This window comes from Populus nigra, chromosome 19, assembly GCF_951802175.1.
Source record: "Populus nigra chromosome 19, ddPopNigr1.1, whole genome shotgun sequence".
Classification (NCBI taxonomy): Eukaryota; Viridiplantae; Streptophyta; class Magnoliopsida; order Malpighiales; family Salicaceae; genus Populus; species Populus nigra.
The window spans coordinates 12,592,365-12,610,624 of record NC_084870.1 but is presented as its reverse complement, the minus strand read 5'-3'; the positions used below and the strand labels follow the sequence as shown (position 1 = coordinate 12,610,624).

Below are 18,260 nucleotides of genomic sequence, written 5' to 3'. Positions count from 1 at the left end.
TGTGATATGTTTTCGTGTTTTAAAAAAAATATTTTTTAAAAAATATTTTTTTTTATATTTTTATATCATTTTAATATGCTGATGTCAAAAATAACTTTTAAAAAGTAAAAAAATATATTATTTTAATACATTTTAAAATAAAAATATTTTAAAAAATAACCGTTATTATATTCTCAAACATCCTCTATATACTGAAGAAATTATTTTATCAATTGAGATAGTAGTGCCTTAAAGTTGTTAAATAATGTGGATAACCATGTCTTTCTATAAAATTTATTTTAAAAAAATTAATTTTAGATCATTTTAGTATGTTAGTATTAAAAATAAATTTAAAAGAAAAATATTTAGATGTATTTTTAAATGAAAAATATTTTAAAAACAAAATCATTATCACAATACAAAACATATCCTTAACTAGTAATTTTATCATTTTTTTAAGATAAATAATTTATATAAAATTACATATATTACACGCGGCGGAATTTGAATGATTTTTACAAATCAGTAAATCTAAGCAATAATGACTTATTTTAATGCATGTTTTAAAATATTTTGTGAATTCTTAAATTAAAAATATATCGAAGGACATGATAAAAAAAAAATGTTTATAAAAATTTAAATTTAAAAATAACCAAATAAAATGAGACAGGTAAACATTTAAAAAAAAAAAAAACAGGAAAATAGTGTATAAAATAAGTAATTATGTCATTCCTTGTTTATCAAAACGTGATGGGTTGATGGATCTGTGAACTAAAAGCACAACTCCTTTTTGTTCTTAATAAAAAAACTATAAATAAATAATTGCATGGAGTTTTTTTTGCACGCTGAGATTAATAAGTTCTTTATAGATTGGTTTTAAATAAATTATTTTTCAAAGTGATGTATTTATAAAAAAAATATTTACTACAACCTTTTATTATAAATAAATCTTGACATGGGTAGAAATCACAAATCAACATGCTTCGAGGTAAATATTACAAGAATATATTAATTGGTATTTAACTATAAAACAGCACAATTTTGTTAGCTTTCTCTAAACGAAATATTACAAATATTTTAGCATTTAGATTTTCTTGCTCCGATTTTTATTTTCTTAACAGTAACATATAAGCGAATGGAATATTTACAAATATATTCAGATAATTTTTTATATATTTTTTAACATGATTATCATGAAAAAAAAATTCTAAAAACATTAATACGAAACAAGTTCAAGCACCACCTAAAGTGATCTTCACGTTCCAGGAAGGCGGCTATTGACCATGTGAGCGGGGCCCATTAATTGGCTCACGGCGAGTTGGATAGCAAACGCCACATGTGCCTACCTGTAGACAATTACACCCTCTCGACAACGAAAATCCTTAAGCTTACCGTCCGCTAAATATTTACATCATTTAAAATTCATGTCTATTAAAAATTTAACAAAGCGGGAATCTTATAATCCACTCGTGGCGACAACGAGTTGACTCGGAGATGCGGCTGATTTAGTTAACTGGGACATGAAATCAAGGTCCAAGCACTGGTGTTTTTTTTACTTGACTACTTCAGAAGGCTCAAATGGAACATGAAACTGGGCGAATTGGCGGGAACATCTTCCACTTAATTACGTAGCCCGCCAAGATTTTTAAATATAATGGAGAAATGGGTGGTGTTGCCGCTAATCGTAAAAACTCTTCAAGTAAATATTAATCATTTTGTGTATTCATGGCACGTGTAATTATGTTTGTGTAAATAATTCAACAAATAAGATTTAAATTGATCTACCTAGTTCTATTGATCAAATTGATGATTATATTGTCGTTATATTTGTTTTTATTTTTTACATGCAGTTGATAAATTATTGAATCATTCTTTATACTAAAATCATTTTTTTAAGCAGTGTTAGAACACAATTTTTTTTGTTTCTTTTTATTATTTTAAATATATATATATATATATATATATATATATATTGATATACTAGTGTAAAAATTAATTTTTAAAAATAAAATAATATTATTTTAATATATTTTTAAAGAAAAAACACTTTAAACCATAACTATAATCACGCTCTCACTCTCAAGGGGACCCTTTTAAACTAAAATTATTTTTCTAGGCAGTGTTTGAGAATGCAATCTTAAAAAAATTAAAATTTTCTTTTTTATTGGTTTAATTTTTTAAAATTATTTTGATGTAATGATATTTAAAATAATTTTTAATAAATAAAATAATATTATTTTGATATATTTTTAAGAAAAAATATTTTAAACCGCAACCACACTCTCAAAACCTTTTTAAACTAAATTATTTATCTATACTTTGAAAAATATCGTGTGTGGAATTTTTTTTAACCTTTCAATTATTTTAAATTTAATAGTATAAAAAAATAAATTCATTATCAGTCAACTTCAAAATCTTACAAGTAAAAGTTAGATATTCATATTATTTATAAATACATAATTTTAATTGACTATATCATAATCCGTGCAGAGGCGTGGATACTCACTAATAACAGCAAAAACTGGAAAAAAAATGCAACCCAAAAATCCCAAACACAATTTCATCTTTGCCCTTTTTGCCAAACCAATGAGGATGTGTCCAATAGCCGAGGGTAAATTAAAAATATTATTTTTTATATATTTTTAATTAAATTTTTTTCAAATATATCTTGCATTAAATTACCAAATACACACTTAATTTCAATATCCTGCCAAGATTTTCAAACGTGATAGCAAAATTTAGGATGTGTGTGCAATTGCCGAGACTTTATAGCAAAATCGAGGGCATTGTTGACATGATCCACCAAGAATCCTTGATCCGGAAGCATGGCATAGGTAATTTTTTGCATGGTAAAAACAACTCTTGATCCCAGGAGAAGGCTTTGACACAATTGATTTCTGTGCTGTATTTTTTATTGATCCAACTAACATAAGTCGAGCAAATGAAACTCGAATTGATATGTCTACCTCGACTAATGAATTAGTTGATCATTTCTGTGTATTCAACTCGCGTTTTCAGTGATTTAATTTTTGTGATGGTAAGAAACTACGCTCGTAACGTGGTAAGAGAAATCTATAGCCCACGATACTTCAGATTTTAGATATGTAGATCTACCATGTCTTGTATTTTAATTTTTTTAAAAGGTTAGAAAATGATGATGATGGCTAGTGATGCAAAGAAGGGCCTCGACAAAACCACTCCGATGATCTGAGCTAACATATGCAGGGGCGGAGCAAGAAGAAAAAAGTAAAGGGAGCAAATTAAAAAAAATAATTTAGAAAAAATAAAATTTTAATTATTTTATAAAAAAAGAGGTTGGCCCGAGCCCCTGCCAGCCTCCCCTGGTTCCGCCACTGAACATATGTGTGTATCATGTACGTAAACACATGTACAAACATGTCATGTGTGTCTGTAAAACAGAGTTTAAGGAGAGAAAAACACGAAGTTTTGTTCAAATAGTAAAGATTTAATGCCTTGAAAGTCTAGACTATTTGTATAACTTTCTTGCTCGTCTAGGTGTTTTCGTGTGGCAACACGATAATAGATATGTTTTGCTACAAGTATTTTTTTACTACTTGAAGATAAAGACTTGGAGTGGATCACTGCAAAGATTGTTATTGTTCTATAAGTTGTGTATTGTTTACGGCGACAAAATGATTAATCTCCAGGAACATTGCCTAATGATCATGTTTTCATTCGATACATGCATGTTTTAATTCAAGCACAACAAGTGGATTTAAGTGCATCGACCCCATTCAAGATTCGGTTTCATGGAATCAGGGGTGTCTTATAACTCAACTAGTCTTTTGATCTGCACTCTCTCGCCGGATTAAATCAAAAAATTTTAAATATATATAAAAAAACACTAAGAATATGGAGGATGATTTTGATAATATTATTAAACTTAGACAAGTAGATAAATCTCTAAATCTCTTGGTTTGACTTATTGTGTAGTCCAGGTTTTTTTATTAAATAATGTAAGAATTACCTCGATGTGAATCAGTTGATTTTATAAATTTAGAGGCAACCTCGATTATCAACAAAAACATAAATTAACCTGTAAAAAAATAAAAATAAACTTATTTTAAAAAATATTAATACAACAATACATTGAATAACTATGGTCACATACAATATGATCCATGGATTAGGCCGAGTTTGATATTTTTTTAAAAAATAATTTTTATTTTATTGCATGATAAAAATTAAATACTTGTAATTTTAAGTATCAATTCTAAAATGGTATAATTGAATTTTTTTTAATGAAATGAGGATAATTTTTATTTTATAAAATATAATTAATAAATATAATTTATTTATTGCTGAGTATTATGGGATCTTAAATAATATATATTTTTAAAAAATTATTTAAAAATATAAAAAATAATATTTTTTAAAAAATCAAAATTCGAGGAACCGGTTTGCAAAGACTTCTCAAACACGCCAGCCAGCTCTGATCCGTCAACATATAAAAACCTAGCCAGGCGAGAAAACGAAAGATCGCACGACTCCGAGACATGGAGATGGAGTCTGGAGTGCTGACGGAGCAACGCCGCGAAATCGAAGAGGCCAAAACCTTAAACTCTGATCTCGACTTGGCATTCAATCTCCAAATGCAAGAAGCGATGACAGCCTCCCTTTCCATCCTCAATCATCCTCCCTCAACGGTCTCGCCATCTTCCTCCTCCACTCCCAAAAACGAAGAAGCAAAAGCAGAAGCAGAAGCAGAAGATTTCGACTGCTGCTCGACTTTTTTCCTGGAGGATATTGTGAGGCTGGATCAAGAACGCAAGGACCGTGAAGAAAGTGAGAATCTAATGAGAGAAATGAGAGAAGATCTGGACCGTCGAATGCACGATCAAAAAGTCGCTAGCGAAATCATGAACATCCCTGACGAAGAATGGGAGGAATACGGAGATGATTACGAAGACCCGTTCGAGAATGGAGAGAGGGTTAGTTTTTTCAAGGTGTATAGCAAGGGAGTGGAGAGTGAAGAGAGGATCAGGGATATAAAGGCAATTGTGGGTGGAATAGGAGTTGCCATTTGTGATTCCAAGGATAATTTGATTTTTGAAGTTAGCAAGGGTATAGATGTTGGTGCAGAAGGCAGTAGTAGTAATAAGAGTTGTGCAGGGGTTTCAGTGGAGCTCCAGGCTTTGATTGAAGGGTTAAATGCTGCTTTTGCTTTGGATTTGAAAAACCTCACCTTCTTTGTTGACCACTCTATGCTCTACCAATATGTAAGTGAATTTCACTCTTTTTTTTTCTTCTTCTTTTTTTATTATTATTATTATTATTATTATTATTATTTAAAGATTTAATTTTTTTAATGCTTGATTTTAGTTTATTTGGATGGGCCATTCTTTGACTTGTCTGGATTTGTTTTGGGTATGATTTTTATGTAGTTAAATCTCTTATGCTCTACCAATATGTAAGTGAATTTCACTCTTTTCTTCTCCTCCTCCTCCTCCTCCTCCTCCTTCTTTCTTAAAGATTTATTTTTTTTAATGCTTGATTTTCACTCTATGCTCTACCAATATGTAAGTGAATTTAACTTTTTTTCCTTTTATTATTATCATTATGATTTTCTTTAAAGATTTAATTTTTTTAATGCCTGATTTTAGTTTATTTGGATGGGTCATTCTTTGACTTGTCTGGATTTGTTTTAGGCATGATTCTTATGCAGTTAAATCTCAATCACTGATAGTTCTCTTCAAGATTATAAACTATGTTGTCTCGAAACTCTTCATGTTACCTTGATTATAAAATGTGTCCCAAAAAACTACAATGGGTTCATTAGGTTACATGACAGAGGATCCTATATTATTTGTAAATGATGGTGAAACTCAAAACATATTTGATTTGCTCCTTAAAACGTGTAAAATTCTCACCGATAAGCTTACTGGCTTCTTGGGCCACTGAACAATAAACATACCTTCCTAGGAGCTTTTCATGCTGTAAAGAAACTTTTGCTGTTATAATCTTTGGGTGTGTTTGCACTGGTTTAATAGTATCTTTGTGCAACTAGCCTTTGGAATTCACTGTGAAAATGTTACTGTTGGGCTGTTTTAAGGCCTCCTCTTTCAGGATGTTACTTTGGTTGGATTGCAATGGATGCCCTTGTTTTTTTTTTTTTTAGATCCTAGCCAAAAATATGGCTGCTTTCAAAACTATCCACAATGTGACAGGAATGATTCTGGTTACTGAAATTTTGAATTCAAGGCTAAATCCTAACTGGTTGTTACACGGTCAAGCTGCAGAGCCAGAGATCAAATTAAAATGTTTTTGTGCTGTCTATATTTGTTTGAAGTATACAAGTGATGTCAACTAGACTTACACTGCTACCGAATCTGCCACTGTCCATGCACGTTGCCATTCATGTCAATAGTGTTTTTGTCAAGCCTTGAACTATCCATTATCTAGACTCAGCCCCTGCTGCTAATTTTGTCGATGCTGCTGATTTCAACATTGTCCCATGGGTTGTCACTGCCCACTGTGTCGTTCTAGCGTGGTTTTCCTCAGTGTACCCCTGATGAATTTTGCCCCGTTACAAACCTTCCCCATTAGAAGAACCTGATGTCCTTGTCGGCCAGACCTGAAGTACCCCTGCACCAAGTCTGTCCACTGTCACAAATCATTTTGCAAGTGACAAGCATTTGCTTCAAATGAAGTCAGCAATATCATTGTTGTGGTGTGGTAAATTTTTTATTTGTTTTCCTTTTCCTATTTGCTTCAATTGAGACTTCCTGTGATTCCTAATTTGAAACATTCAGTGGCTTGTTTTCAGCAAAGCTAAGTTAGTTGAAATTCTAGTTGCTAGTCATTATTGTCAGCACAGACATTTTCCCTTTTCAGTCTTTTAAGCTTCCAGGCTATTGGATGGTTAAAATTGTATGTATATGCAGGTTACTGGTGCTGTTCAACCACAAAATGGTAAGATTTCGACCTTGGTGAATCAGGTGTCTCTTCTTCAGAAAAAGTTTGCAGATTGTAAGCCGTCCCTTGTAGCATGCTCTGATGTCAAGTTTGCATTTAGATTTGCAAAAGACGCTATAGTTTCTCAGATCACTTGGCCTGCAGAAAATAGCAAAGGCAAAAGGAAACTGAAAGAGACTTGTGTAATATGCTATGAAGATACAGATGTAGATCAGATATTCTCAGTTGATGGCTGTTTTCATAGATATTGCTTTCCCTGTATGAAACAGCATGTTGAAGTGAAGTTACTTCAAGGGACAATGGCTAAATGTCCTCATGAAGGCTGTAAATCTGAAGTTAGTATTGAGACTTGTGGGGAATTCCTGGACCCAAAATTAGTTGAGATAATGAGCCAAAGGAAAAAGGAAGCTTCTATTGCTGTTACAGAGAAAGTTTACTGTCCATATCCAAGATGCTCTGCATTAATGTCAAAACGTGAGGTTTTGGAATATACAAATTCTTCATTTGTTGGTGGTGAAAAATCTGGAGCCAGGAAATGTGTAAAATGTCATTTCTTTTTCTGCATCAACTGCAGAGTTCCATGGCACTACAATATGACCTGTTATGATTATAAAAGATCAAAACCTCATCCCCGCACGGAAGATAAGATGCTTGATAGTCTTGCAAAAAGAAAACTTTGGCGCCAATGTGTGATGTGCAAAAATATGGTGGAACTTGCTGAAGGCTGCTATCATATCACTTGCAGGTAACCGTGCTCTGTATCATTTACTGGACACTTATTTCTATTTTCACCTATTATTTCTCAATGGAAACTTAGCAATACTATAAGATAAAAAAAAACTAACGGAGCACTAATCTACTGCCTTGTTTGTTGGAAAATATTGCTTCTCGTTTATATACATTGAACTGGTGGAAAATGGTATGGTTTCCTATGGTGGGAACCCAGCTGTCACCTATAAAACCCAGCAGTCTTGCCCTACTGCAGCAATTTTTTGCATCTTGTTTATTGTTATCGTAATTTGATACAGCATGGAATAAGAAGTCATGGTTAATAAGTTGAAGACTTTTTTGTCCTACACCGTTCTAACTTCATTCCTTTCCTATTATTTGTTCTGACAGATGTGGATACGAGTTCTGTTATACCTGTGGAGCTAAGTGGAAGAACAAGAAACCTACATGTAGCTGTCCGATCTGGGATGAGAGAAACATCATTCGCGATGGGAGAAGGCGATGATCACGGTTGCCGTGAAATGACATTTTAGGCATATTTTCCTCTCTCGGCTTTTGTTCAATTACAAAGTAGAAAACCTTCATTTTGTATATATGCTTATGGGTGAAGGTCTCAAATCTTGATTCTCCCCAAGGAGTTCCTGTTTTTCAGGGACCATTAATTATAATAGCAAGCAAAACCTTTAAATTATGGAATTTGTGCTAATTAATTCAAATTATCGGTTTGCTTATACGGGGATCTTTGATGACCACATCCGTACACCAAGCCAGTCCTTGTACATTGGCAGCATTTCCACATGCATATCATGAAAATTCTTGAAGCTTTAGGGAAATTTTGTTTAGTGTAAAATATTTTTTAATTTTTGGCTTGAAGAATTTTTCATTTATTAAAATATTTTTTATTGATTGCGGTGGATGAGGCAGTCTTGATGCTAATAAAAGAGAGTGAAGAATGTGGTAGTAGTTGTTTCAAGATTATTTTTTTTGCAAATTAATTAACCTAGATAAAAATCAATCTAAAATTTTATGAAGATCTAATAAACGGGACAGTGAAGAATGAGGTGGTAGTGGTTAAGAAGCTTGCAGGTGTGCAGAACATAACTGTCTACTGTGGTGCTTTAGGTGTTGATTTGAATAGTCTTTGAGTTTGCAGCGTCTGCAGTTATTTGATATTCTTCAGAATAAGGCGCCTTCTTGTTGTTCCAACCATTTGTTTGAATCATATGCATATATGGCACATAGCATCTAGTGTCTAATGCTGTGACTGTATAGAGAGGGACATGAAATTTCTTTGGAGCTTGCATTGTATATATAATGTGTAGGACTCAGCATAGGATACCGCACCTGCGTGGCGAGGGGGAGAGAACTTCAATGGATCTCGTGTTTGCATATATAGTGCACAGAGCTTAGATACTGAAAGAGAGGGAGAAAGAACTTCAATGGAGACATTTTTTGTTTCCAAACTCCTGTCTTTAGTAATTTAAGTCTTTGCAAGATGGTGTATTTGGAATCTGTTGGGAAATTCGGCGTTTTGAATCTTCCCAAGGTTTGAGTGAGACAATGCAGCAATGCTGGTCTTTTAACCAGTGACTGATGATACAAGGTTCCTGAGTTCTGATTTACTTGCCAGAGTTGACTCTGAAATGCAGGAAATTCTAGAGTCTTGAGAAAACCAAGCCCTGCCTCTGGAAGTTGCGGGCACCCAAACAAGCATCAGTGCACTGGAGAAAGCTATTTGGACACTTGGATAGAGAGGAATGAAGACCCGAATCCCAGCTTTCTTTCTGAAGCAGATGGCTGCATTTTGTTTTTGCTTGGTTTGCACTGTCTCCCATGGTTTTTACCAAAATAATAGAATAGTATTGAGGCAGGATATACTGATCAAACCCATTGATTGATACAGATAGAGGCAACATGATTTTGTTTGAGCTTATTTCATGTTGTTCTGTAGTTAATAAAAATGACTGGTTAAAGCATTTGAGTATGGGATAGGTTCTGGAGGCCATGCATGGCAGGCTGGTTTATCTTAAATCCAATCCCTTCTTCTTTCCTCCTCCAGCTTGAACTTAAATGGATTGTTGCCGCTCTTCTTGGCACTCCCTTTCATGGCAATGCACTTCATTTCCGTGGCTGAGTGCGTCTTGCAACCCTCAATGCAAGGTTGATTTCAGTTACTTGTTGTGTAGATGAATGCTGTGATTGTTTGTTTGACAAAAAAAAAAGGCAGCTTAATTGCATAATCTATATTTTTTTTGCGAGGGATAGAAATATATTTACCGGCATGCCGTAAGCACAACCAAATTTGCAGCTTGACGTATCAGAAATATTTCAATGAGAAATTCTTGCTTTTGCCTATGACTCTTGTCTAGCAAGCAAGTTGTGGTTGTTGTTATCAAGAACACTGGCCGGAAGCTTGCGAGTTGGACTCAATCATCTGCTCAGTGGATCAGGCTGAATACAGACGGTGCAAGTAAAGAGAACCCTGGTCTTGTGGGTTGGTTCTGGAAACCTAAATTTAGAGTTGGACTCGAACCGAGTTTATAATGATTATTATCTGATTATATATTTGCCTATTTTTTCATGTGGTAAAAAACGTCAAAATATTTAATATTCTATAAAATATTACTTCAAATTTATATTTAGTATCTACAATATATATATAAATTTATAAAGTAAGATTTATATTTAGTATCTACAATATATGGTGCATTGGATAATTAGCCAGTTTTTAAATTATATTTTGTTTAATCCACCAATTGTTTTTTTTTTAAATTCAAAAATCAAATTTCAAAAGTAAATATCAGCGATAAATATTACATCATTTTCCATTCGTTTTTGGAAATAAAATCTCTTTAATATAATAAAAAATCAATTTTAATTATTAACAAAATTATTGTTTTATTACTAAATGCATCATAGATCTTTATTTTATTTTATTAATCAAGGCAGATTCTCTCCCCTAAGAAAAAAAAGAAGTTAAAAACCAGTAATAAATATTGTAACCGCAATATTTGTCCTTTTCTAATAAAAAATCCAAAATACCCACTTATAATATTTCAAGGAATTAATTAAATAAAAATTCTGTTTTTTCTCCATTATATATTATTGCCTAGTTATCACAACATAATCCCAAGGAAAACAAAATCTTTCAACATATAGGTTTCTTTCATGGCGCCTTTTCCACACCACCATTGTTAGTTCAAAACCCTTCTTCTTCCATAACCCCTTTATTTTATTTTATTTTAATTTAATTGACACAAAAAAAATTCTCTCTTTTATTTTTTATTTTCCTTCAACGTGTGTTTAGTATTATTATTTTTTTCTTTTATGTAGTAGTTACGGGTTGCATGGAAGAGAAGAACATGATAGTCTCTGATCAGACTCCTATTATAACAACAACAAAGGACCATGACCCACCAGGCAACCAGGTGGTGCACAAGGTGGCAACAGGTGGTAGTGATCATACTCTAGAGCCAAACAACCTTGGTGGTGGTGGAACAGGCTGCTCTGGAGGGTCAGGCTCAGAGAGTGTTGTTGAAAACACCTTGAAAAGAAAGAGAGGGAGACCTAGGAAGTATGATGTGGGTGCAAACCTAGTATCATCACCGCCTCTGTCTCCGCCACCGGGCCTTTCTTCTTCTCTTTCGAGTTGCGAGAAACGGGTTAGAGGGAGGCCTCGTGGTTCTGGTAAACTTCAACTCTTGGCTTCCCTTGGTGAGCACTCAAATTATGCACTTGCTTTTATTATTGTAAGGAGTACTAGTTGTTATTGTGTTGCTTTGTTCCTTTCATTTATAGGTTTGGGTTAATATTCAATGGTTTGCTTGTTTTGTAAAAAAAATTTCCTGTTTCTCACGTGCGAAAGTTATGCGTCATGTATTAATCATCGTTGGGATGTGTTCAGATCATGGAATGAGCTGTGAATTAAGACTTCCTTTTTTGTGTGTTAATTCTTTGAAGAATGTGGCAATAAGTGAGAAGGAAGAGAATCCTCTAGTTTAATAGAGTGTTTATTTGTAAATGCTATCCCATATTTTTAATCCTATCTTTCATGTAATAAAAGAAAAAAAAATCATGATTTCCTTTGTGAGAGTAAGCTTAAATCTCTTGCTTAATTTTTTGAAGGGGATTGTAAAATTTGATTTTAAATCAAAATGTGTTAATTTCTGTTACATTTTATTTAATTTCCTTTGTCAAAATTCTTAAATTGCCGCCCCCTTAATTTTATTTTGAAATTCTCCATGTAAAGGTGGTTTTGCAGCAGAAACAGCAGGAGGAAGCTTCACCCCTCATGTAGTGCCCGTGCATACTGGAGAGGTACTGTAAAATATGTGAGAATTGAGTTAATTTGCTTAGTCTTTTTGTATAATTACAGTGCTTCTCATTGTTTCGCCTGTGTCAAGATGTTCTAATTCTATTTTGTGGTCTGCAGGATATTGTTACCAAGTTACTAGCATTTTCTCAAAAGGGTGCTCGAGCAGTTTGCATTCTTTCAGCTACTGGTGTTGTCTCGAGCGTTATTATGCGCCAGCCTGGTTCTTCTGGGGGGATTTTGAGATATGATGTATGATATGATCATACCTGAAGAAAAAAACTTCCTTTAGTTTGTTTCTTCCTCCTCCTTTTCCTTTTTTCTGATGTGCATTCTCGATAATTTTTCATTTCTTATAGGGCCCCTTTGAAATTCTATCTCTATCTGGATCATTCACTTTCAGCGAAACAGGAGGTTCGAATCGCAAAAATGGCATGCTAAGTATTTCCCTAGCTAAACCTAATGGCCGGGTTTTTGGTGGTGGTGTTGCAGGCTCTTTAATCGCAGCTGGCCCTATTCAAGTAGGTTTTGCCTATTCATTTTTCTAAGAAAGCATTCACTAGATGTTTATGTCTCTTGTCTACAATCTGTTGTTTACAGAATACAGAGTTCAAGGATTTATGGGTTTTCTTTGCAATTGAACTGTTTTATCAGCTTGTTCGTTTTTAGGAACCTCACGCTATATTTGTTTTGATTTACCAGCTCATTATTGCCAGTTTCAAGCAGAACATCGGCAAGGAAATTAAGAGGAGGCAATCAGCTGACCCTCCTACAGCTCCCAGTCTGCTTGCCAACCCCGATATGGTAAGGGTTCCCACACAAATTGCTGGAACCACAGATGCAGAAGATAAGTGCACTACACCGACATCTGCACTTTCAGAACCAAGAAATGAAGAAGCAGGTAGCACAATCATTTCAAACCAACAAGCAAATACTGGTTCTCAAAACAGTAGTGGTCAAAATGTCTTGCAGTCCCAACAGCCCATTCCAGACCAAACAGTACCTCCAGATGCCAATGCTGGAGACCCCCGGTTATGAAAATCTCTATATTTATATATGTGATAGTTCTTAGTAACTAGCAATTGAAATTTGGGATTCGTTTGTTTTTTTCCTTTTTCATATCCAATACCTCTTATTAGATGAGAGGAATCTTGTTCTTGCAGTTGCATACTGATATATAGTTGAATTGAATCTCAATTCCCTGAATTTGTTAGCTTTAAGCCATCAAAATATTGTACTTCTCTAAACTTACTCAGGGAGTTAGCTATATCAGCTCAATATAGAAAGTTTTCTTGCTGTCAATTGTCAAACAGTTGTTTCTGATTCCTTGTTGGGAGATTGCTTGTTGTAACAGGAATACAGGATATCGTTAGTTCCTTACTTTGGGGAGCTGAGAAGGCTCTTTATTAATCATAAAGAAGAGTATCAAGATATACATTTGCTACTAATAATGTGAGCCAATATGCCATTTAATCTAATCAAACATTAGCAAATAACCTATAAGTTTTGGCATCAAGACCTATTTGTCTTACCGCTGCAACCGCTGCTATAACCCCTATTGCTGAGAAAACTACTGCAATAGTGACATTCAACCAGAAAACAATGCTCCTCTTCGATGGCTTGAATGTCAAGTTGAAGAAAACAACAGGCAAGACAAAGTCTAGAGGGATGAAACCAAAAGCACCAATCAATGAATTGATATCTCCAAAGAATGGAAGCATTGCTGCTATTGTAGTTGCTATGATGACAGACATTGACCTTGAGACTGCCCTGGGGATTACATTTCGAGCAGAGAATTCTTTTCGCTTCGGGTCTGAAAAGGTGTTTTCGAGTACTTCATTTGTAGGCTGCAAGTAAACCTGCAGGCATGCCATGTAGTTTAAGTTAGTGTTGTGCAGATTTAGGAACAGAAAGAGACAGAAAGGAGATGCTCATACCACAGCTACTGCTGATAATTGTAGAATGGTGAAGATGTTGACCATCAAAACAAACCATTTAGGCAACAAAGTTTGCCCATCAGCTAAGAAGTTGCTAATTACTAGAGGTTCAGAATTGTTGCCAAATGCCCAATAACCAGAGATGGCAACACTAAAGAAGGTAAGAGAAAGTACAGTGTAGCAAATACATAATCCCTTGAACATCTTCCCTTTCACAGGCGGTGCTACTGTTGCCTGCAACAAGAAATGTTTTGTCCACTTGGTTAAATTATCTTCTCCTATTGAAGTTTGTATTGAAAACTGAAAAGGATCTTAAACCTTGACTCGACCAAGGAGAAACTTGGTCTGAACGAGCAAGATCTGGCCTAAGGATACCATGCATAATAGAGGGAACTGGACTTTCCATACCTGGATTTCTGGGATGATCCCATTGCCGTATGTTGTGGCAATGATAGCAATGGCATTAAAGATACCGAAAAGGCGATCTTGTGTGTCTCCATTCAGAGAATAGTCCTTTGGTTCCTTCGATGAAGTTCCTGTGATTAATAATAATAAATAAAAAAACAGCCTAATTAATTATTAACTTATAGAAAATTGCTGAAACGAGTGTTGTTCATTATTATTGCTTACCAATATGAATTGAACCACCAGTGGCACAGGCACTATAAGCTAGGGTTAGAACCAGGGATACCAAGTTGATGTTCCTTAACGAATGAAAAGATGGGATTTGCGCTAATATCAACATTAAGCACCCAAATATGACTATAAATTCGTAAAGCTTCATTGGCCCATCTGGCTTTGACATTAAATAAATTGTCTGCAGAAAAAACAAAACAAAAAAGGTAAGACTATCTTATTTTCATTTTATTTTATTTTGTGAAAAAAAAAAATTGTTGCCGCCATAGTTCTCACCTTCATGCATTGTCCTCCAAGAAGAGTACAAGCAACAACAGCTCCATAGCACACCATAAATTGAATTGGACCCACAAAATACTTGCCCCATTTTGGCCCTATAAAATCAACAATTTGGGTGTGAAATGCTAAGAGCTCGGTGACCATAACCCCGTATACATGATCGACATCTTCTAATCTAAATCCAATCAAAAATTAATATTAAATTAAATTAACTCGGGGTTATTAAATTTTTTTAAAATAAAATATTAATTTGATAAAAAAAATTTAAATAAAAGATTTTAACTTAATTGTTTTAAGTTTTTAACTCAAGTTATAGGATTAATATAAAAAAAATCTAATCCAGAATAATATAAAATGAAAATATTTAAAATTCCGGTTGATGAGCATCAATAAAGTTTTTCAAACAGATATTAATTTGATATTTTTTAAAAATTAACATAATTTAAATTAATTGATTTGAGTTTTTGACTCAAGTAGATCGGATTGACATAAATTTAATATCAATGTTGATAACCATTATCTATCCATTTATCCGAGGTTTTTCGGATTCCTGCGGACCCGCCTTTCTTGACATTAAAGAAACTGACGGAGTACTCCTCTTGCATTGGACCTGAGGTTTTTGAATAACAATTGCATTTGGACTGAAATGCTGTGAGAGTCAAAGCTCACTGGGCCAAGCCTAGAAAGTCGGGCCCATATAGCCTAATTTTCTACGATCACGTGTCAAATTTATTCAACGAAAAAGATAGGGTCGCGGGCCGAAACTTTGACGTGGGAAAGTCAAGTAAACATTTTAATCAGATAGGTAAGAAAGCGAGAGGGAAACTTTAACCCAAGATTCCCATCACAATTATTTATTTTTTACATCTAAATGTCGTCGTCATCATTATCAAGCAGATTAAAGGTGTGTGTGTGTGTGTGTGTGTGTGTGTGTGGGTGTCCAGACACGGTACCATGATTTCTTTGATGACCTCTCAATTTCTTGCAAGCTCTCCCATTAATTTGGTCTCAACTAGTGCAAGCTGATGCAAGAAATCACCACACCATCTTTTCTTTTGATATTTTCTTTCTTCGGAATTTAAGCATGACATCCATACAAGAATTAGTGCATTTATGGTTTTAATTTTTTTTTTCATAAGCTCTTTTAAAATTCAAAATCCTAAACCCTCAAGTGGAAGATTGTCATACAATATATCGTGGATATATTTATATATCAAGTGGACAAAATAAATTTGAGAAAAGATTAAAACATGCTGCATGACCAATCTAGTAAAAACATTCATAATTTTACATATAATTGTTAAATCAAGCTGAAAATTAATGAAAATTTTATATAGATCCTGATCTCTACATAGTTGGCTAAAAAACATAATTGAGATTATAAAAGCTTTTAAATAGTTATTTTTTATTTGTTTTTTTTTAATAGGCTAAGTTGGTCCTGACATGGAGAAAAGATATCACACCACTAATTGGATATCTTCGTCAACATTTTTGGGAGACTGTGCATGTTGTTGATTTATTAGTACTATCAGGGAACTTAAAACACATATAAAAAAAAATGCTAGTGTTAATTATCTATTCAAAATCCAAGCAAAAAAAAGCGAGGGGAGGAGGGGTATGAGTTAATTACCCAGTATTTGGTTGGCCATGTCCCTGAACCGAAGTTGGCGATTACCCTTTTGAGCATGGTGTTCAAGAACTAAAGACAACAAGTTGTATGAATAGAAAGTGACCAGAGCTCCGATCAGCAAGAATGCAACTCCAGCCGCCCACCCAAGAAATGTGAAAGCGAAGGGCAGACTAAGAAGAGGTGGTGCGACAATTGATGTTGTTAGGTGGTAACCACAATGCAGCCATGATCCTGAAGTTGTGTGCACATTGAGAATATAAAAAAAGTCAAACCAAATATTCCATGGGTTTTTTATACTCGATTAATTAATACAAATACTTTATTTTCAAAAAAAAGAGAGATAAGATTCGAATCTTATTGCAATAATTTTTCTAAGAAATGATCTTAATAGTCAACAGGCTTATAATGTAAATCTTACTCTTTCATTTTAAAGATGATGAGCTGTGATCAATATTTGTGACAAATGAAAAAAGAAAAACAATCTTGATTCTTGAGGAATGGAGTGTTTTTTTTTTAATCTTTTGATATATATGAAGATCATTTTTGGAAAACTATATGTATGATTAGTTTGCTACATATACTTATAAATTAATTTCACGTAATAAATTCATTTACTAACTTATTGGTATTTATGTGAGTGATGGTGATATTATTAAATCATTGTATTGAGCAATGGAAAAAAATCTTTGCCATAAATACGAGTCAAAACATCAAAACAATTATGCCCATATGGCATTAAAATTCATACTACAGTACTGCTCTCTCAATAGTCAGTAGAATCACTTGGCATCAGGCAAAATAAATTAGAGAGTCGTATTGAAAATCTTTATATCCAAATCTTTGTTTAATTTGTTATAAAACCAAGTAATTATATTTATATGCACTTTTTTAAAAACAAATGGCCGATATCGGAGATTTCTTTAATAGTATTATCTGGGGCACGTTTTCCTCTATATGTGGAAAGCAATAGTCATGTGTTTGTGCTAAAGGAGAAGGAATAGAAGAGGTTTTATTAAAAGAAACACGAAAGGATATAAAAAAAAGAGAGAGAGAGAGAGAAACTAAAAGGCAAGGAATAGAAAGAAAGATTCTGTAAACTCACGAGAATGGAAACTGCATACAAAAAGAAGATGGAAGGCGTAAAATATTGCATGAAGCAGCTCGTTGGTTGGTGTGTTTTACCTTTGGATTTGAGAACAAAAAGGGCACCGGCATCGAGGTCCTTTAGCTGGTGATCGGCTCCTTGCTGTGAGACCTTGCCATCCTCTCCATGAGCTGCAACAGCGCCCATCTCTCTATCTCCCTGCCTCTGAAATTGTGGTGAAGAAAGATGGAAGAGAGAGCAAATTAAGGAAACCGCAAATATCACACATGTGGACACATATAGTCAACACAAGCTGGCTGACAACTCGAAAGAAGATGACGAAATTGCCTTGTTAGCTATCGCGTATAGGGCCTAGTCGGGCATTTTTTATTATTATTAAGTTTTGATTAGTTTCATCAAATGCTATCGACTTTATTCCTTTCGTTTTTGTTTTGTGCTGCGCTGCTTCCGACGCTACTATGATGTGGTTGGTTATTATTTTTTCAGTTAAATTAAAAAAAAAATTCCTGACCATTTAAATACAATGTTTTTTCTTTAAATCATGTGAAAAAAAGAGATAATGATAACAAATAGAATATACTGGTTACATGACCCGCGCGATGCCACAGGTCAATAGTTTTTGCATAAAAAATATTAAAAAAAATTAATATCTAAAAGTATTAGGTCTTTTTACAAAACTATACCCAAGAGTCTTGGGTGTGGCTGCAACGCCTGACC

At 33.8% G+C, this 18,260-nt stretch overlaps 3 protein-coding genes across 3 annotated transcripts; 2 read left to right on the top strand and 1 right to left on the bottom strand.

Annotated features, from left to right (window-relative positions):
* The first annotated feature begins 4,433 nt into the window (after positions 1-4,433).
* On the top strand, positions 4,434-8,375 carry LOC133679260 (E3 ubiquitin-protein ligase RSL1-like). The gene is made up of 3 exons (XM_062101803.1): positions 4,434-5,219; positions 6,885-7,660; positions 8,035-8,375. Exons 1-3 carry the CDS (start codon positions 4,497-4,499, stop codon positions 8,147-8,149), a joined length of 1,614 nt encoding a protein of 537 aa, XP_061957787.1. The 5' UTR covers positions 4,434-4,496; the 3' UTR covers positions 8,150-8,375.
* A 2,631-nt stretch (positions 8,376-11,006) lies between these two features.
* LOC133680224 (AT-hook motif nuclear-localized protein 7-like) lies at positions 11,007-12,994 on the top strand. Its single transcript, XM_062103030.1, has 5 exons — positions 11,007-11,358; positions 11,894-11,961; positions 12,077-12,208; positions 12,316-12,477; positions 12,659-12,994. The coding sequence occupies exons 1-5, from the start codon at positions 11,007-11,009 to the stop codon at positions 12,992-12,994; spliced, it is 1,050 nt and encodes a 349-aa protein (XP_061959014.1).
* Positions 12,995-13,325: 331 nt separating this feature from the next.
* On the bottom strand, positions 13,326-17,815 carry LOC133679277 (GABA transporter 1). Its single transcript, XM_062101820.1, has 7 exons — positions 17,621-17,815; positions 16,439-16,669; positions 14,806-14,903; positions 14,524-14,710; positions 14,302-14,429; positions 13,894-14,127; positions 13,326-13,815 (listed from the first exon to the last, which is right to left on the bottom strand). Exons 1-7 carry the CDS (start codon positions 17,727-17,729, stop codon positions 13,435-13,437), a joined length of 1,368 nt encoding a protein of 455 aa, XP_061957804.1. The 5' UTR covers positions 17,730-17,815; the 3' UTR covers positions 13,326-13,434.
* Between the last annotated feature and the right edge of the window lie 445 nt (positions 17,816-18,260).